The sequence below is a fragment of the Tenebrio molitor genome, chromosome X (assembly GCF_963966145.1).
Source record: "Tenebrio molitor chromosome X, icTenMoli1.1, whole genome shotgun sequence".
NCBI lineage: Eukaryota > Metazoa > Arthropoda > Insecta > Coleoptera > Tenebrionidae > Tenebrio > Tenebrio molitor.
Window position 1 is genome coordinate 4,042,737 of NC_091055.1, and position 19,267 is coordinate 4,062,003.

A 19,267-nucleotide genomic window follows, 5' to 3' on the forward strand; every position below is an offset into this window, starting at 1 on the left:
TTCATCTTCGGAATTCTTGCAACGTATGGTGTCATGTCTGGCTTACGTCTCGACAAACAACAAAGCAAATTTTCCTTTCAGTTCTGCACTATATTTTTTCTTGTACATCACTTTTATCATTGACACTATACCGAAGCGTTCTAATTTATACAGGATTATTCACGTAAGATGACGAGTCTGACCAGGTAAAAATGCAACCCAAAATACAATTTATAAAGCTATCTCGATTCCTATTATATTATCATAATGCACATAAAACATAGATAGCTTTTGAGGTCAGCTTAATGAATGTCAAGTTCTGACAGAAAAATACCTCTCTCAACAAAGTATGATTTAATAACAATAATAAGCAATTAAAATCACACAAAAGCAATGGGTAAGTAGGATCATGTCGATTCTGTCATCGTTTCAAATACTAAATATGAACGAAAAATGCAATGACAGATATACCTTTCAAACTAGTAGAATGCCTTCTTAGATTCTTGATTTAATTTTTTTAATACCGAAAAAAAAAACGTATGCTTTGTAAAATGTATTTTGGGTTGCATTTTTACCTGGTCAGGCTCGTCATCTTACGTGAATAATCCTGTATAACAAGACACACCAACACGCCTATAAATATAAACAAATGAACAAATAAATAAAATTCTGAAACACATTTTTTTTATTCTTTTATTGTCAGCTTTTGCTTCTACTCAAAAACTCAGCTTTATTCGATTTTGTCCGTAATTTCTACTACAAATGAAATAATCCTAATAGTTTCTACAATTATTCATCACCACTCACCCTGCTTTTAGCCTTGTTATTTTCACTACAGACTTAAGACTATGTACTTAGTCTTAATAGAGAACCTTGTCGTAGCTTTCTTTTGACTCCGTTTCTTCTCATTTATGCTTCCTTTTAAGTTTTTTTCTTTTTAGTTAACGACTGTATTTGCCATTAAATATAATATTCTATTTTTATCACATTTATTAAACAATTAAACATCTCAATACACATTACAAATCTACAATCTACAAATCTAAAATAATTATTTAACTAAAATAATACGGTGCGCGATCAACAACTATTTAAATCAAAGAAGCCTTTGAGATTTTGGACGTACGTCCACTCAAGACGCTCTGGATGCATGAAAGTATTTTTGGTTGCATACAGGGTGTTTTTTTAATGCTAGTACAGAAAAAACTGGGTCATATGGAGATTCTAAAGAGTCCAGAAAACGATTTTTTTAAATCTAAACCGGTAGGGATAAACAAACCCTGTCCATGCACATTCTAAGCCACAGACACAACAATAGTAAAAACAATAAGTTAAACCATAGCAACCCGACAATGCTATGAACAAAAATATAACAAAATTATTATTGTTGCTTGACAACCCCAATTACGTTTTTAATTACTTTTAATTCAGCAGCGTACTGACAATTTTAACTGAAATTTAATTTATTTTTATCTCGAAAACGAAAGGACTTTTATTACATAAGTTTTTTGTGTATGAGTTCTACTCATTCCTCACCTATAGTCTGTTTTTTAATCAAAGAACCTCAACACCGCAATTTAAACCCAAAATAGAGCTGGCAACGTTGTACACTTTTGACGTAGGATGAAAAATCTCATCATATAAAAACTGAGATTATTAGAGATATTAGTAGTAGTACAGCACTTTAATAAAGTTAATAACAAGTTAACAACTAATAACAACTAACTTGAGAGTTCAATAAATGTCTCACTTTGCAAGCCATTTTTAATAACATGTTCAAATTTTAAATGCGAGTTTGCGTACTTTCAAGGACATTAAAAATTACAGGCCTGGCTGGTATAGCCAATAGACATCATTAAATTCCCTGAATTTAGTAAAATAAACCTAAATCAACAGGTCGTGGTTCTTTGATTAAAAAACAGACTATATTACCAGTCATTTTTTGTACTAGTATTTAAAAAACACCTGTAGGTATACCTGTTTCAATTTAAATTTGGAAACCGGCCAAACAGGCAACAGCGCTGTATGTCCATTCTCCGTTATGGAAAATACCATTACGAAAGTAAGATTCAGTGATGAATCTTTTAATGTTTTGAAGTAAAAACCATTTTTGCGTTAAAATTTGATTAACAGTGACAGTTGTTTGACGTTTATTAGCTGAGTTAGCAAAGAAGCGGAAAATCTGACACTGTCAAAGTCATAGCCGCCCCTTATGTATAGTCAATTTTTTATTTTTTAAAGAAGGAAGTAAATAGGTGGCAGCAGCATCGGCAGTCACATTTAGACTGGGAAATGTTATTGGCTTCAGCAGGGCCTATTTTTAATAGTTTTTGCATACATGTAGATTTGGCTGCCTATATGTTCAGGTGGTTTTAAAATGTAATAAAACCAATGATCTAAAATAAGTACAAATTGACAAGGAAAAGCGAAAAAATTTAGGATAACACGTTTATGGCAAATGTCGCCAATATTTCGGTGTGAACTGGTCTCGTCACGCGGTTTAAAATACACCAATCGAAGTCGTACATTCTATAAAAAAAAGAACTTTAAGTAATTGATCGCACGGTACATACTTCTGATTTTCCAATGATTCTGTTTCTGTTTCTGCTCTGCTCAGACGTATTATTTATTTTGTCCTGTTTCTCCTTAATTTTTACTACAAGCGAGGTAATACTGATTCCTCCTGCGTGCATAATGTGACAACAAGCTTGGTCTCGATGGAGATCTTCGTCGCATTTTCATTTTTATTTTTCACTGTCTCTGCTTTCTATATTGTGGATCAGCATTCCTTCGTGTGACATTCATATGTGCTGTTAATGAACTAAATCTGTTACGACTCAATAAATAAATAACAATAAAATTGTTGCTTCAAGAGCTGACAATTAAAAATATCTTGAGTAAAATATAGAAATGTGTATTGTTGATAATGTTAAAATGTGTAATTTCAAAATGTCACGTTAAATAAGTAAAGTAAGATTTAGTTGTTTGTAATTTAAAATGTGATTATGGAAAGAGCAGAAGCCGAAGGAAAATAATGAGAAGAGGAATTTGAAATTGAAGAAAGAAATGACAAGGGAAAAAAGATGTAAAGAGAAGGAAGTAAAATTTGAAAGTGGAAATGGTTATCAGAAAATCTTGTTTGTGTCGATTCGAAATGAAATTTATAATTTTTATTACCCGTTTGAATTTGTTTTGGAAAAGTTCGTTTGCTTGCTAATCAACATGAAAACTCAATTTGTTTGAAATTATCGAGTGCAATTGAGAGGTAAACTTGAATGAAATTGCATTTGTAACTTTTTGCTTTTGGTAATTTGCCACCCTAATCAAAATTCCTCATCGCGTCAATGATTTAATTTGAATTTTTTATTACATTATTATAAAATTGCGTAAGAGGAAATGGAATACCTCAAATGGGCGAGTTTCGACGAATGCACAGCAACGAAAGAGAAGGTAAAGTTCGGATGGTTTAAGTAATTATCCCTTTTTATGCGACCTAATTGCCTACAAATTAAAACAATGTTACTTCAGTTTAATTACTTTCATTTACGCCGGCAAATATATATGTTGCATTAGTTTAATTAAGAAGTAATTAAAGTCCGGGTTCAAGACCGACATTTACATGTCGGTGAGGGATGCGTTTTTATGTGTAAACGATTAGCGAGTCAAGAATTTTATTCGTTTCAGGATAACGGAGAAAACCAGGCGCTCCCAATTCTTGGCATATTTCAGTTTCACATCAATAAATAATAGCGAAGGTTTGGGGTATCAACCACGGGGAGGGATGAAACTCCAAAACACAGGTAAGGGAAAAATATTAATATTCCTTGTTTGCTCCTAAACTTCCTTCAAATTTCGGCCACAAACTTGAGCTGTTACGTAATTTATATGTTAATTTATTATAAGGAGCTTTTTCTTATAATAATCTTATTTCAAAGACACCGCCATTTCGACCAACTTCCAAGGTGAGGAAGTACGACTCGGTGAAATTTTACGCATCGGACCTGCTCCAATTCGTGGTCTTTTTAATTTTTCACTTATACCTTGCAATAATTCCGCAACTTATACCGAAATTGTTTTAAACTTGGCTCGAGCAGCGGTTGTTATTGAACAAAACTTTCCGTTGTGATTGAGTTTTAGATTAGTTTCGAAAGAAGTCATTAGAGATATGAGAAAGTTAGTTTTTGGAATTATCGGATACTCCTAGTATTTATCTTCGAAGCGTTTCATGCTGCTCCTTTAATTTCCTGCACAAAACACCTTCCCCATAACAAAAAATTTCCAACCGAAATACAACCGCAATAAAGAGTTCGTTAACTCCCGACTGCACGACACTCCCAACCCCCCACTTACCATTAGCAAAACGTCTCACCAACCATCGTAAAAATCTGCTGCATCCAAAGTGAACGAGAAGAAATTTGAAAAATTTCATTGGATCGCTCTCGCTCGCGAAACAATTTTGTCGCGTTTGAGGCGAGCTCTCTCATAAATATCGCCTCAAGGAGCGTGCGGCCCTTTTATTTATCAAATATCATTTTTCACGTGCATCCTAGAACAAGGAAAACTGCAAGCACGAGGATTCAGATTAAAGCCACGTCGCTCAAAATAGTGCGCCAGGTGTTTTGAGCTTTCACCTTCGCACGTGACCTACCTCCCAAAAGTTTCGTTGCAATAAAGCTTTCATAAAAATAATTTTCCGCTTGCTTTCAAAATGTCGTTGATTGTATTTGTATTCAAAGCGAGTCGGTCTTGTACACGCGGAGTCGGATTCCAACATCCGTTAGTTTGGCCAAATTTTATTCTGTTAAAATGATTCCTAATAATGTAGCGCGGATTTGCTTGCGGTATTGGGGCCGGTCCTCTGCCAAACCAGAGGATAGCGTGTCCTCTCAAACAAATTATTTCGTTTTACTTCCGACTTCGGTTTAATTAAATTTGTTGAATTTATTTCTCTAGAAAAGCATCGCCGAAATAAATTTTATGCATTCGGCCTTTAAGCAATTCATTAAATCTTTCAGCTTTCTTCTTCGACTGTATAAAACAATTACTCCACGCAACAAAGCAAAGCGTAATCGCTGCTCGACACGTGAATCGCCGGATTAAACCCGGATCAGCACATTTTCTTCGCCGAAACGGATTTTACATTATTTTTACGAGATGTACCAAAATAATTGAAGAAGCACAAACTTTTTAAAACCACATCATGACACTTTCACCTCATCGCATTTTTTTAATTGTGACCAAAACATCTCGATTTTTTTCACATTTATGTAAACTGTCTCGTTACTTCCCTCGAACGAAATTAAAAAAAAAAAACGAACAATTTCAAATTTTCCCAAACGATAACACAACATTTAAGCATTTTAAAAATCTAATTTTGATTTATGTATGTTCAGTTTTACGTCGATAAGACCAGAGAGAGTAATTTTACCTTGCGTTATAAAATTTACTGCCTTTCTGTTGCCAATTTTTGCTACAATAGTTACATATTTACATTACATATGCAGTAGGCTACATTTTACAGCGAGAGGTTTTTAGATTGAAACACGACCGCGCAGCAGGAGTGTTTTAACAAAAACCGAGCGATGTAAAATGCCTACCGCATTAGTAATGTATTAATCTTTTTGGCCGGCGACCCATTAAGTACTTGTTTTCTCAAATTTGAAATTTGTTGTAACCAATAATTTTACAAAACCTGTCAAAGACTGACATTTAATTAATGAAATGGCAGAAAGTTATCTCTTATACCGATAACTGACACGCTTACGACTTACACCACAAGATAGCGCCATCAGAAGAAAATAATTAATTTCTGTTGATTTTTGAAAACTGAGCGGACTAATGGTAGCGGTATCTTGTCTTAGTATAAATGGACTTTACTTGTGATACGCTAAACATTTTTTTGGAGGTTCCAGAAAGCTTAAAATTTTCTTGTTATTTTACACACTCCGTGCGGTAAAATGACAGATAGTTTGATTAGTGATTAATCAAGATACCCTAGTTGTTCAAAACATGTCAGTTAGAGTTGAGGAGGCCAAAAATGATAATAAGCAACTGTGGCTCAAAGCAAGTCGTCTTTTGGCATTTGTTCTGAGTTGCAGATTTATAATATTCGCTTTGTGCTCGTCAATTATTTAATTACAACTCTTTGTACTTTGTTCGCACGTTTCGAGTAATCAAATGCCGAAACCCGATTGTGATTATTGTGTTACGTCAAATGTTATTAGGTTAATTATGGAGTTATTGATAAATATTAGCTCGTACCGCAGAGAAGAGGTTTTCCTTTGTCGGAAGTTTCTCTTATGTACAGAGCAATTTCTCTGACTCACCCTTCATTCGTGCCACCCTTAAGTTTTCACAACTTCTTATTCAAAACTCTTTTCATTATTAAAACTCGCTTTAGTCGTCTGTGCTTAGAGATGTTTGTTTTTAATATATTTTTTGTCATAAAATTTTCATGCAAGTGTTTATAAGAGCGTTTCTGTTGTAAAAGAATTTCAATAGAGTGCTCCGCTCGACGACGTTCAGTTTGAACAAATTCAAAATGATAATAATAATTGTTTGCAACATTTGCCGTGTTTGGAATGTTAGAAACTTGTTGATTTCGGTTTGAACACCTATTCTGTTTGTTGTATAAACCTGCCTAAAGCATGTCATCTGTATCACTGAACGCTCCACGTGGTATGTATTTACACCTAAACAATTGCACCCCTTCTGGAACACGACACCCAAATGAGTAAATGTCTGGCGAGACCCCAGGCTACATGACTTTGGGTTCTTCGAAGACATAATCGATAGCAATAAGTTAGAACGAGGCAGGAATAGTCTGCATCGCCTATAAATTTTAAAAGCCGCACTTTCCACTCTTAAAAATCTCATCGCAGCGCGATTTTGCATTTAGACAGATAAACTAGCACGGTGCAAGTTCTGGGTCCAAGTTTATCCACGGACCAAAACAATGTGCTATTGTTTTTAAATTTGGCCAAGTAAGATTACAAAAAACCTCGACCAAGTGGATGTGCAGTAGAATCTGAAAAAATTAAGTAGGGGTGGAAGCAAGAATTCCTACGGTTTTCATTTTCTCGCTATTCGCTTTCCCTTTCACGACGAAATAAATTCTGTTTCGCACCGATATTCCAAATAGTTTTCTCGTTATTTTTGGCAGGGCGTGTACAGTTTCACAAAATTATGTCGCGAAAAAAATTAACGCCATAACAAAAAGAATCAGACGCGTTTCAGGAAATTATGAGTAAATTAAAATTGGGTCATGTTCGCTGCTGAGAATTTTTAGTTGATTTTGTTAATTGTATTTTAGTCTTTGATTCTGTGGCAACAAGTGCTAACGAAACTTTTTTAAAGAATCTGCATGATAAAAAATTAATTAACTAAGTTGAGGCGACGTGAAAGATGAAAAATCAAGTTTAACAGTTTAATTAAGTTGAAAATCTAAATAAGAGCTTGACAATTTCTACAGCGTTTATCTAAGAATGAAATAAAAGTGTGGAAATGGTTGACAACCGTTTGTTATCTTTTAAAAGCATATTTAATATACATATTAAAAATTATTTTAAATAAAAATAATAATCCTAGCAATATAATTTTTTTAATTCAGAAAATGAATACCACTACGAAAGAAAATAAAATTTAGAAACATTAATAATAATAATACTAAATTCATTAATAAATTTCATTAATGAATTAATTCCAAAATTCGTTTACGAGACAACAAAAGAAAATTAAAAAATTCAAAGGAGCATAAATTGAATTGTTATTAATTGTATTTTATTCTTTGACTCTGTGGCAACAATCGTTAAGATAACTTCTTTTAAAAATTTGCATGATAAAAAATTAATTAACTGACTTCGAAGGAAGTGAAAGGTGAAAAATCAAGTTGAACAGTTTAATTAATTTTAAAATCAAAATAAAGTCGCGACAAGTTTGCTGAGCTTGTTAAAATATAAAATGAAATATAGGAACTTTTTACATGTCGAGAACACTCGATCATCTTTAATTTATATACAGGTGTGCCAAAAAAAAAAAAGAAAGACGAGGCCATAGCTCCCTTATTTATTTTAATTTTAATTTTAATTATCTATACACCAAATTAAATTGTTGCGAATAGGCTACAAAATGACCTACCTACTAAATTCACGTATAGCCCCAAGGACTTCAAGGTTAAACTGTCAAAATATTTTTTTTCAAATGCGAATACATACTATTCATAACTATTTAATTTGGTGTATAAATAATTAAAATTCTCCGATAAATAAGGGAGTTATGGACTCGTCTTCTTTTTTGTTTTAGTTTATTTTATTTTAATTTATTTATAACTTACGAGCTGCATTTTAATAGTATATTATTATACGAGTTGCACAAGACAGTTGTTGCCGAACGAGAGGGTTTAGGGCACGACGAACGTAGCGAGGAGTGCTTTAAAGGAACGAGTTCCACAACATGTCTTGTGAAACGAGTGTAACATGCTATTTTTTCTATTTTGCATCTTTTGAGCCGTTTTTAAATCAAAAGTAAGAATTGTAAAATTCTGGGGAATTTTATGACCAAAAACACTTGTCGACTTTGGGATATTCGCGCGTATTGGCTGACGCTGCCACAATTCTCTAGACTTTAGAGGATTCTGGCAGAAGAGTCTGGTATACCAACATGATAACTGTAGATTGTACTATCCCTATTATAGAACCGCTTTCAGCTATTACGATACTGTCAGATTTGCAGCACGACTGCCGCAGGCAGGAGTGCCTGTAAATGACGAGTGCTTTTAAGTTTTATAAAACAAGTTTTTACGATATCTTGTCTAATTTGCATATTAAATACATGTTTTTTACAAATAAAATCGATTTTGCTAATTTAGGGAATTTTGTGACAGTTGGTGACACTTTTATTTCAAAGTTTTAATTAAAATTTTAAATTTGAATCTAAACTAAACATAATTGTCATTTTTTGAGAGAAACCTCAATACTTTTATAACACAATGTTTGAAGGAAGGTTTTGTGACCGTCAATAAATAGAAGTGAAGAAGTGTGCTTGGTAACGCAACCTTATCAATTCGATTCCAAAAGCACATCCGTCAACACATTTATTATGTATTGATACGTCCTATATTTTGAAAATCACCGGTTCTTAACGACTGTCATCTTAGTCTTTTCCATGTTTCTTTTCACAGGGATAATTATTCATTCAGTCTCTTCAAATAGCTTTCCGCTCTTCGAATGGCTGCTGTAACATCTTGAAATTCACTGGAACTTTATTTAATGCATATTAAGATGAAAAGAAAGATATTCCAGTTTAACTAAGCTGAGCGACTGTCATTATTATCTTCCGGCCTACCGACGCGGTATCCAGGCCGGATTAATGTACTCGTATCAAGTAACGATACAATTTTACCGCAAGTAGAAATGCAAATAATTTATCATTATTAGTATTATTGGTCGGGTAATAATTTCTGGTCGTGGATATTTTAAACGAACCAAACGAAGCGTGCATTTCGCGGTCAGTTGAAGTAATTAAAAAAAGAGGCAATTTCGTTTGAGGGGAGAATAAAGTTATGAAGTCGAGTCACATTTTAGTTATCGCCTGGATGGGCGTTATTTAATTATGATGAGGAAAAACGGCATGCGTGCTGAATTTTGCAGATTGCGACTGGCTGTACCAAGATTTCGCTTGTAACAAGTCTGAACTAGGAGCAGGCCCTTGTGTATTGGCGAGTCCCAGCTACCCCGGAGTATATCCGCCCCATCGACAGTGCAAATACCACATCACAACTAGCAATGAGAACATTCAAGTACGCATTAGTTTCACTGCACTACTATTACCGCAGTAAGTTTATACAAGTTTTATCAATTTACTTTACACACGGGTCCCTATTTGCACAGCTAATAGAAACCAACTGACTAGAGAGGCAAATTTTGTTTAATTACTTTTCCCTTTCCTCAAACCCAAAAAGTGACCCGACCGCCGACTTATTGCGGATTAATAATAAAATGAACTTGTTACAGGAATTGCAAAACAGATTACATATCGATTTACCAAGGCTCGACAACAAGTAGTCCTCTACTTACAACTTTGTGTGGTAACCAGCGCAAAACTTTAGAGTATTCCGGATTAAATTTGCTCATAGAGTTCAGGTAAACTATTACGTTGGACCTAGAAATAATTTTAGTCGGAGTTTTTCGCGATTTGGCCCCGGAAATTAAAATATACAGTTGGCCCGAAACGTTCAAATTTAATTTCGAACTAATACTTCACTTGGCGATTCATCGATTATCCTCGAGGAACCGAGGCGATCCTCTGTTAAAATTGACCGAGGACTTGTCCTGGACTAGTTGGCGATCTGTCATAACGCGTCGCGACGCCGACGGAATTTTCGTCAAACGCCAGATTTTGTCATGTTTGCTGTTACAGATGTGGAGCGCAAATACCACCCTTCGATTATAACGGATTCGTTGCCACTTTGAAATTTTTTCAAAAAACTACCACCACAGAAGCACCCACCACCGTCACGCATCCAGCCCCGAGAACAACAATGTCCAACCTAATTCTTCGTAAGTAATGCTTTTTCCAACGGAGATAAGTTAAAAAAAAAATAGTATAGTACAGAAGGAAAAAAGTGTGAGCAATGTTTAAAAGCAGAAAAGAGATTCCAAAAAACGCAAACAAAACTCGATATTTATTTTAATAAAAAAAATTCAAACAATAAGTAAATAAGGGACGACACCACAAGAACAAAATTTATTGTAGATATAAATATTAAATCATGTTTTAATGTCTAGTTGTTAAAAATGTATCTAGAGAAATCAATATGGAAGAAAATTTTACATCAGAAAACTATTCATATGTAATTTCTAGGCATTTTGCCAATACTCAGAATGAGAAGCATTTCACCGTCTTTTTTTTTTAATACTTATACTATAAATTCTAAGACTGGCATATTTGACAGATCATCACAGACAGATTTTTCGTATTGGCCAATAAATTTTAAAAAACTAAATTAAAAATCGGTATAAATATTGATTAACAAGGTATTGCTAACAGATGAACAGTTTAATAGATTGAATTGAATAGTTGAGAAAACTACAGATAATATAAAAATGGTCGATGCGCCGGGATATTTTTAATAAGTACAAAAATATCTCCATAACTGTATAACTAATATGTACCTGTTTGTATCGTCGTACTAAGCAATGCTTAAGTATTGGAATCACATTGTGATTGCTTAATATGACGGTGCAAACGGGCATTAGAGTAAAATTAAAAATTGTGCCTTATACAGGGTGTATCCGAATTCTACCGACAAACTTTATTTGTGTATCAAGACCAAAAAGTGCATCTTTTGCGTCCAAGTCAGGGTTTTCTAGCCGAGGCGCCGCCGAGGCTTGAAAACAGGCGAGGACAAAAGGCACTTTTTGCCTGAGGTGCACATTAAATTTTTTAGGCGACCGCAGAAACTACCAAGCAAAAGACATCATTGCAAAAATAACAAATTTATTTGGTATCTACTTTTTTCAAATAGATAAATTTATTAATACATATTTAAAAAAAATTATAGTATTTTTTTCAGCTTGGGGACAAAACGAGAAATTCACTATTTGCAATACAATTACTTATTTACATAATTTATACAGACAGGACAATCATTGCGATTATAATCTGCGATGTCCGGCGGTGCATTAGACATTTATTCATTATTTTTGCTGTTGTATTAGACATTTCTTCATCATTTTCGCTGTTGCTGTCGATTATATGAACGTTCATTTTCTTATTATGCACCAAATAAGCACTAGAAATAAACAATACAACACTTTTTCGGGCAAATAAAATACTTTGATTAAATTCAACTGCCAAATATTCATTTGTTTTCAGTCGATTTACTCGGCTTTGTCGGTTTCGTTGTTAACTTACTAAACAGACCAACAGATGGCGCCACGGTAAGCGTCCGAAAAAGTGCGTCCGAAAAAGTAGGTACGATAAAAGGCGTCCGGAAAATTAGGTACCAAAAAGGGCGTCCGAAAAAGTGTTACTTTTCGTTCGCTTGGGAGTACGTAAAATTAGATTTTTCATTAAGGGTGCTTATGTTCTTCCTCTGAAGTTTTTGCGTAAAATCAGAAATAAAAATGTTTTTCCTCTTGTGAATTGAATCCGGGGACATACTAATTTACTTATACATTTAATATTTAATTTATTGATTAGTTCGAAACTGATCATATGTTGTTTTTCATTTATAGGTTCGGTCGAAATTTGGAAATGACCGGAATTTTTAAGTTTTACACTGCATTGATGAATCAAAGATAAATAAAATAAAATAGTGCAATCAGATTGATTGAGTATAATGTTGTTCGATTAAAATCCAAAACAAATATTTTCCCAATCATTGTGGAGAAAACAATTTAATTTGAATGAAACTGCTAATTACGCTACTTTGTAAAATAATTACGTTTGCACAAAAACTCTATTTAGTCTTTAAAAACAACAGATGTTTTTTTTCAACATTAACTTAGTAAATATGAAAATAATATCCCCAACAAATATTATTAAAAAGTTTGTTGTTCGAAAAAAGTTTTTCATTGAAGCGTATTTCGCTTTGATGTCGGAATTTTTCTTAATTTCGCATTTCTTTCACTCTGCGCTCGTTTCGGTGGCGCATTTTCATTTCAATTATTGCAAATACGGCGATGCATTTCCGGGTGCGCAATATTTTTTTTTAGCAAACTTATTGTGAAGATCGACGTGGTGTTAAACATCTCCGGTCAAAATGCGATTCGTAGTTTATTTACGCGATTGAAAAATTCCAGCGCTAAACGAGACGATCATGTCCACTCCCGAGACTTCAGGCTGTGACATTCTTATATCCGGAAATAATACGAGGTCTGGTCATTTCGATACAAGGGAACATGAATGGCATCCTATTTGTCGTTTAGTATTCCAAGGACGTCAGACCGACGTGGTTCATGTTTCTTTCTTTAACTATCGATTAAGGTAAAAAAATCTCCGGACCAAAGGCGACACCATTAATCCGACCGTTTTAGGACTTCCTCGTGCAAGTCGGTTATAGAAGTGATAGATAACAGCGTGGAGGACAAAAGAAGTATCGTGGAGAGGATATGCAGCCCCATCGTAAAGCAAGCTCGCGATCAGGACTCTCGCTCGGTCGAGCAAAAGATGTTCCTGTCCACAGGTAGCACGATGATGATAACTTTCAAGAGACCGTCGGCGCCTCTCTCGACCAACGAAGCCGAGTTCTTGGCGGGCGCTTACTTCTTCCACGACGGTACGCTTCACTTCCGGTCGACCAAAGCTCACTGGTTGTATTTCAGAGCAAATTAGCGGAACCATGCAGCCTGACGGTCTTTGCGACGTGAGATTCAACGGACTTAACAGCCCTCTCGCGGGTATGATAGATAACCCGGGAACCCAGCACTTATACTGGAACATCGACGGTCCTTTATCGTGCCGGCAACAGTTCGTTCCTGCCACCAACCAGAGCATCACCATAAAAGTCCAAAGTATCGAAAAGATGTCGAAAGAGCCGAACTGTGTGACACAGTGCGGCGATAATGGCTGTCGGTGTGTTTCAGCCAGTCCTCTAAAAACTATTGATCATCTCATGCTCCTCGCCGATAACAACTTGAACGTCGCCTGTCTTTGCGGGAGCTTCCAGTCCGAGGGCTTGCCCGTCAGCGCCAGGACTTGGGGCTCCCTCACGGTCATCTATTCGGTCGCGCATTACACTTGGACCAAAAACGGATTCGGATTTTCCGCGTCTTATGCTTTCAATACCGACACTATCTGCGGGGAACATATCTACACGATCCATTCGGGTGAGTTCGCCGCCCCCAACCCGTCCCTCTTCTAAACTCTCGTTGCAGGTGAAATCACCATGAGGAATTTGACGCCACCGGAAAATCTCAACCACTTCTATCAACAAAGCTGCATCTGGACCCTTCACTCCAACGTCGAACGACAACTAGAACTGGATATTACCTCCAACCAAAACCGTAAGCTCGACTCTAGATTTCACTTCCTCGACGTGACTGTCCTCTTCCAGGTCCTTGCACCGCTTGGAACATAAGCATCCACGAGTACTCCTCCAACCCCAACAACCAACACTTGGGAGAACTGATTCACATATTCTGCTCGAGGGACAACCACAAGCTCTACCAGCTACCGTGGAAATTAAACACCGTCGTTGTTAGGTACTTTCGTTCCTCACTAATCGTTCGATTTGCTCAACCCACATTTTTAGATTGTTTACTCTAAGTAGAACTTTACCCCAATTCAAGATTAAATGGAAATCGCAGGTGGTACGACCCAATACCAGATTCGTCGGAGCACCATCTGCCGCACCCAACGCTGTGTCATCTACCGACTACCTTGAACCCAATTCCATGGGTCTTCTATACATGCTTTTGATCCTAAGCAAACTGTGTTTTTGGTGTGGACCTAGTGGATTAAATAGATGAACATGCAACGATATAACAACGCTCTAGTGATCATATTTATTTGCACATGAAAGAATTAATGTTATTCATAAAAAAATCTACCCTAGACAATGTAGACTACCATGCAGATTTTGTACTTATTTTAATTAAATATATATTGTACATATACGAAAAATATGCCTTTGAGGCTGTATTTTTCTAAACATCTGCTCAATTTGAATGCCAAACGGTATACATCCAAAATTTAATAAAATAGAGTTCTCCCGACTACCCAAATGTCACCGCAGATTTTTACTTTCGCAATACCATTCACTTTTCCAGAGGTTGCGTCGACTCAAAATACGTCACAGATCCATGGTACAAGTTCCTACAAATAACCAGTGAGTTTCACTATTGGATTTTGGATGTATACGTCTTTGATGTCTTTAAAGAATGATATTCATTCTTAACATTTGTCTATTCATCTGTCTGTGATATAAAACTATTTGAGATTACGGTCACATGAAATCAGTAAAACATAAAGCAATAATACAGAAAAACTGGAAAAAACTGGATGAATAGGAAAAGAATAAGAAACCTTGATTTCAGGTCGTTAGACGTAAATTTGAAATAAACAGTTTTGAATTTGACGCATTTTAGTATTAGAAATAATTTTCTTAGACGAGACAAACGTTACCAGTATCGGTAGGGGCTTGGTAGAATATTGTATGACAAAATTGTATTTATCTAGATTTTAAGTATAGTTCTGTTGAATTTTTGTTACATTTTACAAATATTTACAAAGCGCCAGCTTGAAATTTGCACACTACTACTATTGTGAACTACGATATTAGCAATTAAAAAAATCTTAATGGCATAATCATCGCGGTATATATCTTGAAATTGTAGTCTGTTTTCTGTGCAATTTTTGTTACAAATTGAGCAGCTGTTGATGTGTTAAATAGCACTGCACAATTTCGTTGTAATGTTAGGTTTGTGTCAATTATGAGATATATTATATGAGAACACATTCTTTGAAGACGCATTTGTTTTGCAATAAACCCAACTAGCAACCCGCGTTTTTATTTCATTGGACCCGTCACTCCCACCCGGAAAAAATATATATGTTCCACCACAGAAGTAAAAACCGCAAGAAGTTGGCGCGCGGAGGGTTCGCATTTATTAACGCGACTCGTTAATTCAAAACAAAAGTAATTAAGAAGTCTTAAATTATGAATTAGTCGAAAGTTACGTAGCTGTTGTGGTCTTATTTTGGAGTGGCAGCTGTATCGATTTTGTTCACGTGTATTCCGCCTCATACGTTCACCTCCGCTTGAATATTCTAAAAGAATTTTCAAATGACTAGACATTTTCGGTTATTATCGAGTTTGTACGTCCGTGGTGGCAACGCGCAAATGACGTTAGCGTTAGAAAGAAGCATTCCTTTTTATCGACACTTCCAATTCTATTATTCTGTCCGCACCGTTCCGATAATGTAACTGGCATCTAGAACTGTTCTGGGTACAACTGGTGAAGTTCTGAAGGATGAATGTACCAGAACGACGCTCCCGAATTTAGCGACATGACATCCTTATTATGAACATGTCGCAAAACAACTTTACCAGATTGTTAAGTTTAGCGAGAGGGGGAAACAGAGACAGTTCGATTAAAACTACAATCACGAACTAGGACGCTTTCCAAAAATTTACAAATCTTCCATTTGATTCCTTTTATCCTGACTGTTCACGTACATTTTATTTTGGGTCAAGGTTCACAATACAATATTCTATGATGGGATACTTTTCCCTTATCCTTGAAGCGTCGCATCGATGTCAGCTCAAATCATGGATGGACTTTTTTAATATCCGTTACGCTGTCACTTTCATTATTTTTATCTTTATAAGTGACTTTTGCTTATAGCTTGATCATCCATAGGAATATTTTCTACAAAAAAAAATCCTACGAATCTCGCCTACCTAGTCCTATTAGTCAAAAGAAAAATCATTATTTTTCATTGACTCCACTAGAAATTGCTTCAAGTTCTCTAACAAGTTTAAGGGAAAATAGCTTTTCTTAAGAAGTTGTAATCTAGTATAAACTGACAGATAAGGTTATTGTGTTTACCACGCTCCACCCAGTTTAGGGTAAATTTAAATTTGCGTTGCGAAGATTAGCATCATATAATTCAATCGATTGGAACACTGAGTTTGTGAATTTTGACAATTAGATTTAGACTTTGGATTTATTAGATCGGAGGAAAATTACGAATTGGTAAAAATACTTGTTTGTCTGATAATAATTCCTTCACAATAAATTTTCCGCTCCGAGAAAGCAGAGGAAACGTCGGGAGGCTTCACAATTTCCTTCGACTATTGATGGGATTCTTATCAGCTGTCACCTAACCTAGTGTACGCGACTTGATCACGCCGTTAAATTTGTCTGTTGTTTTCCTTTTTGCAATCATTGTTGCATTTGAGAGCAACATCTCCTTCGCTTTAGACATATTGAGACAATTTTGTTCGTAACTCCCTTAGGTGTTCAGCAGACGTGACGCTCTATCATCACTTTAAAGGCTCCAAAGCAGATATGACAGTAGTTTGGAAATGAAATTTTCCCCTCACTAATCGCGAACGGAATTTAACAGAACACCAAGTTAACTGATTGATCTACTCGAGAAACGTCGACTCATTTCATATATTTTTTTTAGTTATCTCCACCGAGCCGAACCCGCCCTTGGTGAGACCTAGGCAATGTAAATAAATTACGTGTCGTCACATTGCGTTAGATGCCTTAGGCCCGACGTTTCCCGGATTATCGCCGAACGAATTATCAACTTTAGTTTTTATAAATCTACACTGTTTCAGCAATTTATTGGTCCAATTTTATGCCCGGCTTTAAATGGGAAGATAAATGCCGCTTCTTGCAGGCTATAAAGTCTCCTCACATCAAACTCTCAAAACGAGGATGCTTAATGAACATCTCCAACACTCGAGACATTTTAATTTATAATCTGTAACATACGACAAAAAAAATATTTCAAAGAAAAATTTGTCAACAGAGGGGTCCCCCAAGGGTCCAGTTCGGAACCTGTGCTATTACCACTTATCACAGTCGCTCACCTGACTCACTACTATTATGGAAAATGGTGACTAAAAATAAATAAAGCCGTAACAGTTCTATTAGTTTTCTGAAATTAACTGTTAATTTACCTATAAAGTTTTTACACTAAATGAATCTATAGCTGCTAGCGCATCAAACCCTGGTGGCACAATTACAAATTTTGACTTGGTTAGCTAAATAATTCGCTTTTTGTTTAAACGCAAACCAGACGCGTGATTTATGGCCCAAATGGTATAATTTGCCAACAAAAGGATCATTCACTACTAGCCGACCGTTTTGAGCTTCTTATTTACAGCTTTGCCATAAAATTGACAATTTTCAAAGTTAAAATGTAAAATTGCGTTTAATACAAAATCTAATTGGTGTATTTTTCCGCTGATTTCGTAAATCATTATAGGAAGTGAATCTGGGTAGGTCAGTATAAAAATCAGAATTTGACTTTTTGGTGAAATTTACTCTTTTTTTTGGCTTTGTTTGTAAGTGAAAAATTATCAAAAATTGTGAAATGTACCTTACCAGTGCCCAGGTAAGTGTGAAAAATGTCGACAATTTTATTTAATTAGAAATCGCGATTACTCGCGTGCGTGTATACGATGCCCGACCCTGTACAAAGCGATCAAAAAAAAAACAAATCAGAGGAGGCGTTGCAAATTATTATCGGTCATGTCGTAGCGAAATTCCTCTATGCAAAAATGCGCTCAATGGTTGTAGACAATTTATGGTCTCAAACGCTACTTTATAATAAATCATACTCATGAATTTTAGACGTTGGAATTATAATTGTGCATTTTATTGGTAATGGATAAAATTTACACCATGCAATCAACAATTACTTAGATAAGGGGTGGCTATGACTTTGACAGCGTTAGATTTTTCGTATCTTTGCTAACTCAGCTAATATACGTCAAACAACTGTCACTATTAACGCAAAAATGGTTTTTACTTCAGAACATAAAAGATTCATCATTGGATTGTAATGGTGTTTTCAATAACCGAGAATGGACTGGACATACATTGTTGCTTGTTTGGTCAGTTTCGGTAAAAATTTCTAAATTTAAATTGAAACAGCAATATGCAACCAAAAATACTTTCGACGTTCCAAATTCCAAAGGCTTCTTGATCTAAATAATTAATAATTTCATCTAAGAAGTACATAATGACTCATCGAAATCTGACCGTACGACACTAAAGTATATTTTTTCCTGGTAGGCGGTTGCGAGCGCCATTTGCGAAATCATAGTCAGCTGATGATCAGTGGCGTAGAAACATTCGATTAGCTAAGGGGGTCGCCTTAACAAAGAATCAACAAAGCAGTTGTTGCTCTGAAAAGAACAGATTTGTTGGAAAAATAGAACGATACGCAGCGAAAGGAATAACAAAAACAAAACACTTCTGAACGCTAATGGGGTTAGGTTAGAAATAACAACGAGCGCATGGATTCCACGTGGTGATGGGTCCGTACGCCGCTGGACTCAAACCTTCCCGAACAATTTGAATATGGACTCGTCCGATGAAAACACGTTATGTACTTCTTAGATGAAATGATCTCTACCAGCTTTATTGCCAAACGCGACGCCACTGGTGACTAGATTTTGGGGTGAACTGTCAAAAAAACGTCAATTTTAAAGCAACGGTGTTGTCGTTTAAAGACGTTTCCTGAAATTGTAAGCAACAATTAGCCCAGAATAAGTGGTTGAAGATAAAGCATTAATTATTAACAATTAATTAATTTATTAATA

General features: G+C 35.5%; 1 protein-coding gene across 2 annotated transcripts in view; it reads left to right on the forward strand.

Moving 5' to 3' along the window:
• LOC138139924 (uncharacterized) overlaps window positions 1–15,485 on the forward strand; it is a 110,544-nt gene extending 95,059 nt beyond the window's left edge. For both annotated transcript variants that reach the window (XM_069060512.1, XM_069060513.1), the window contains 10 exons: window positions 3,664–3,779; window positions 9,627–9,810; window positions 9,990–10,118; window positions 10,396–10,535; window positions 12,783–12,966; window positions 13,017–13,258; window positions 13,305–13,808; window positions 13,857–13,985; window positions 14,036–14,183; window positions 14,234–15,485. In XM_069060512.1, coding sequence (XP_068916613.1) covers window positions 3,664–3,779; window positions 9,627–9,810; window positions 9,990–10,118; window positions 10,396–10,535; window positions 12,783–12,966; window positions 13,017–13,258; window positions 13,305–13,808; window positions 13,857–13,985; window positions 14,036–14,183; window positions 14,234–14,450 — 1,993 coding nt within the window. In that variant the 3' untranslated portion in view covers window positions 14,451–15,485. The remainder of the gene's footprint in view (window positions 1–3,663; window positions 3,780–9,626; window positions 9,811–9,989; window positions 10,119–10,395; window positions 10,536–12,782; window positions 12,967–13,016; window positions 13,259–13,304; window positions 13,809–13,856; window positions 13,986–14,035; window positions 14,184–14,233) is intronic.
• The last annotated feature ends 3,782 nt before the right edge of the window (window positions 15,486–19,267 follow it).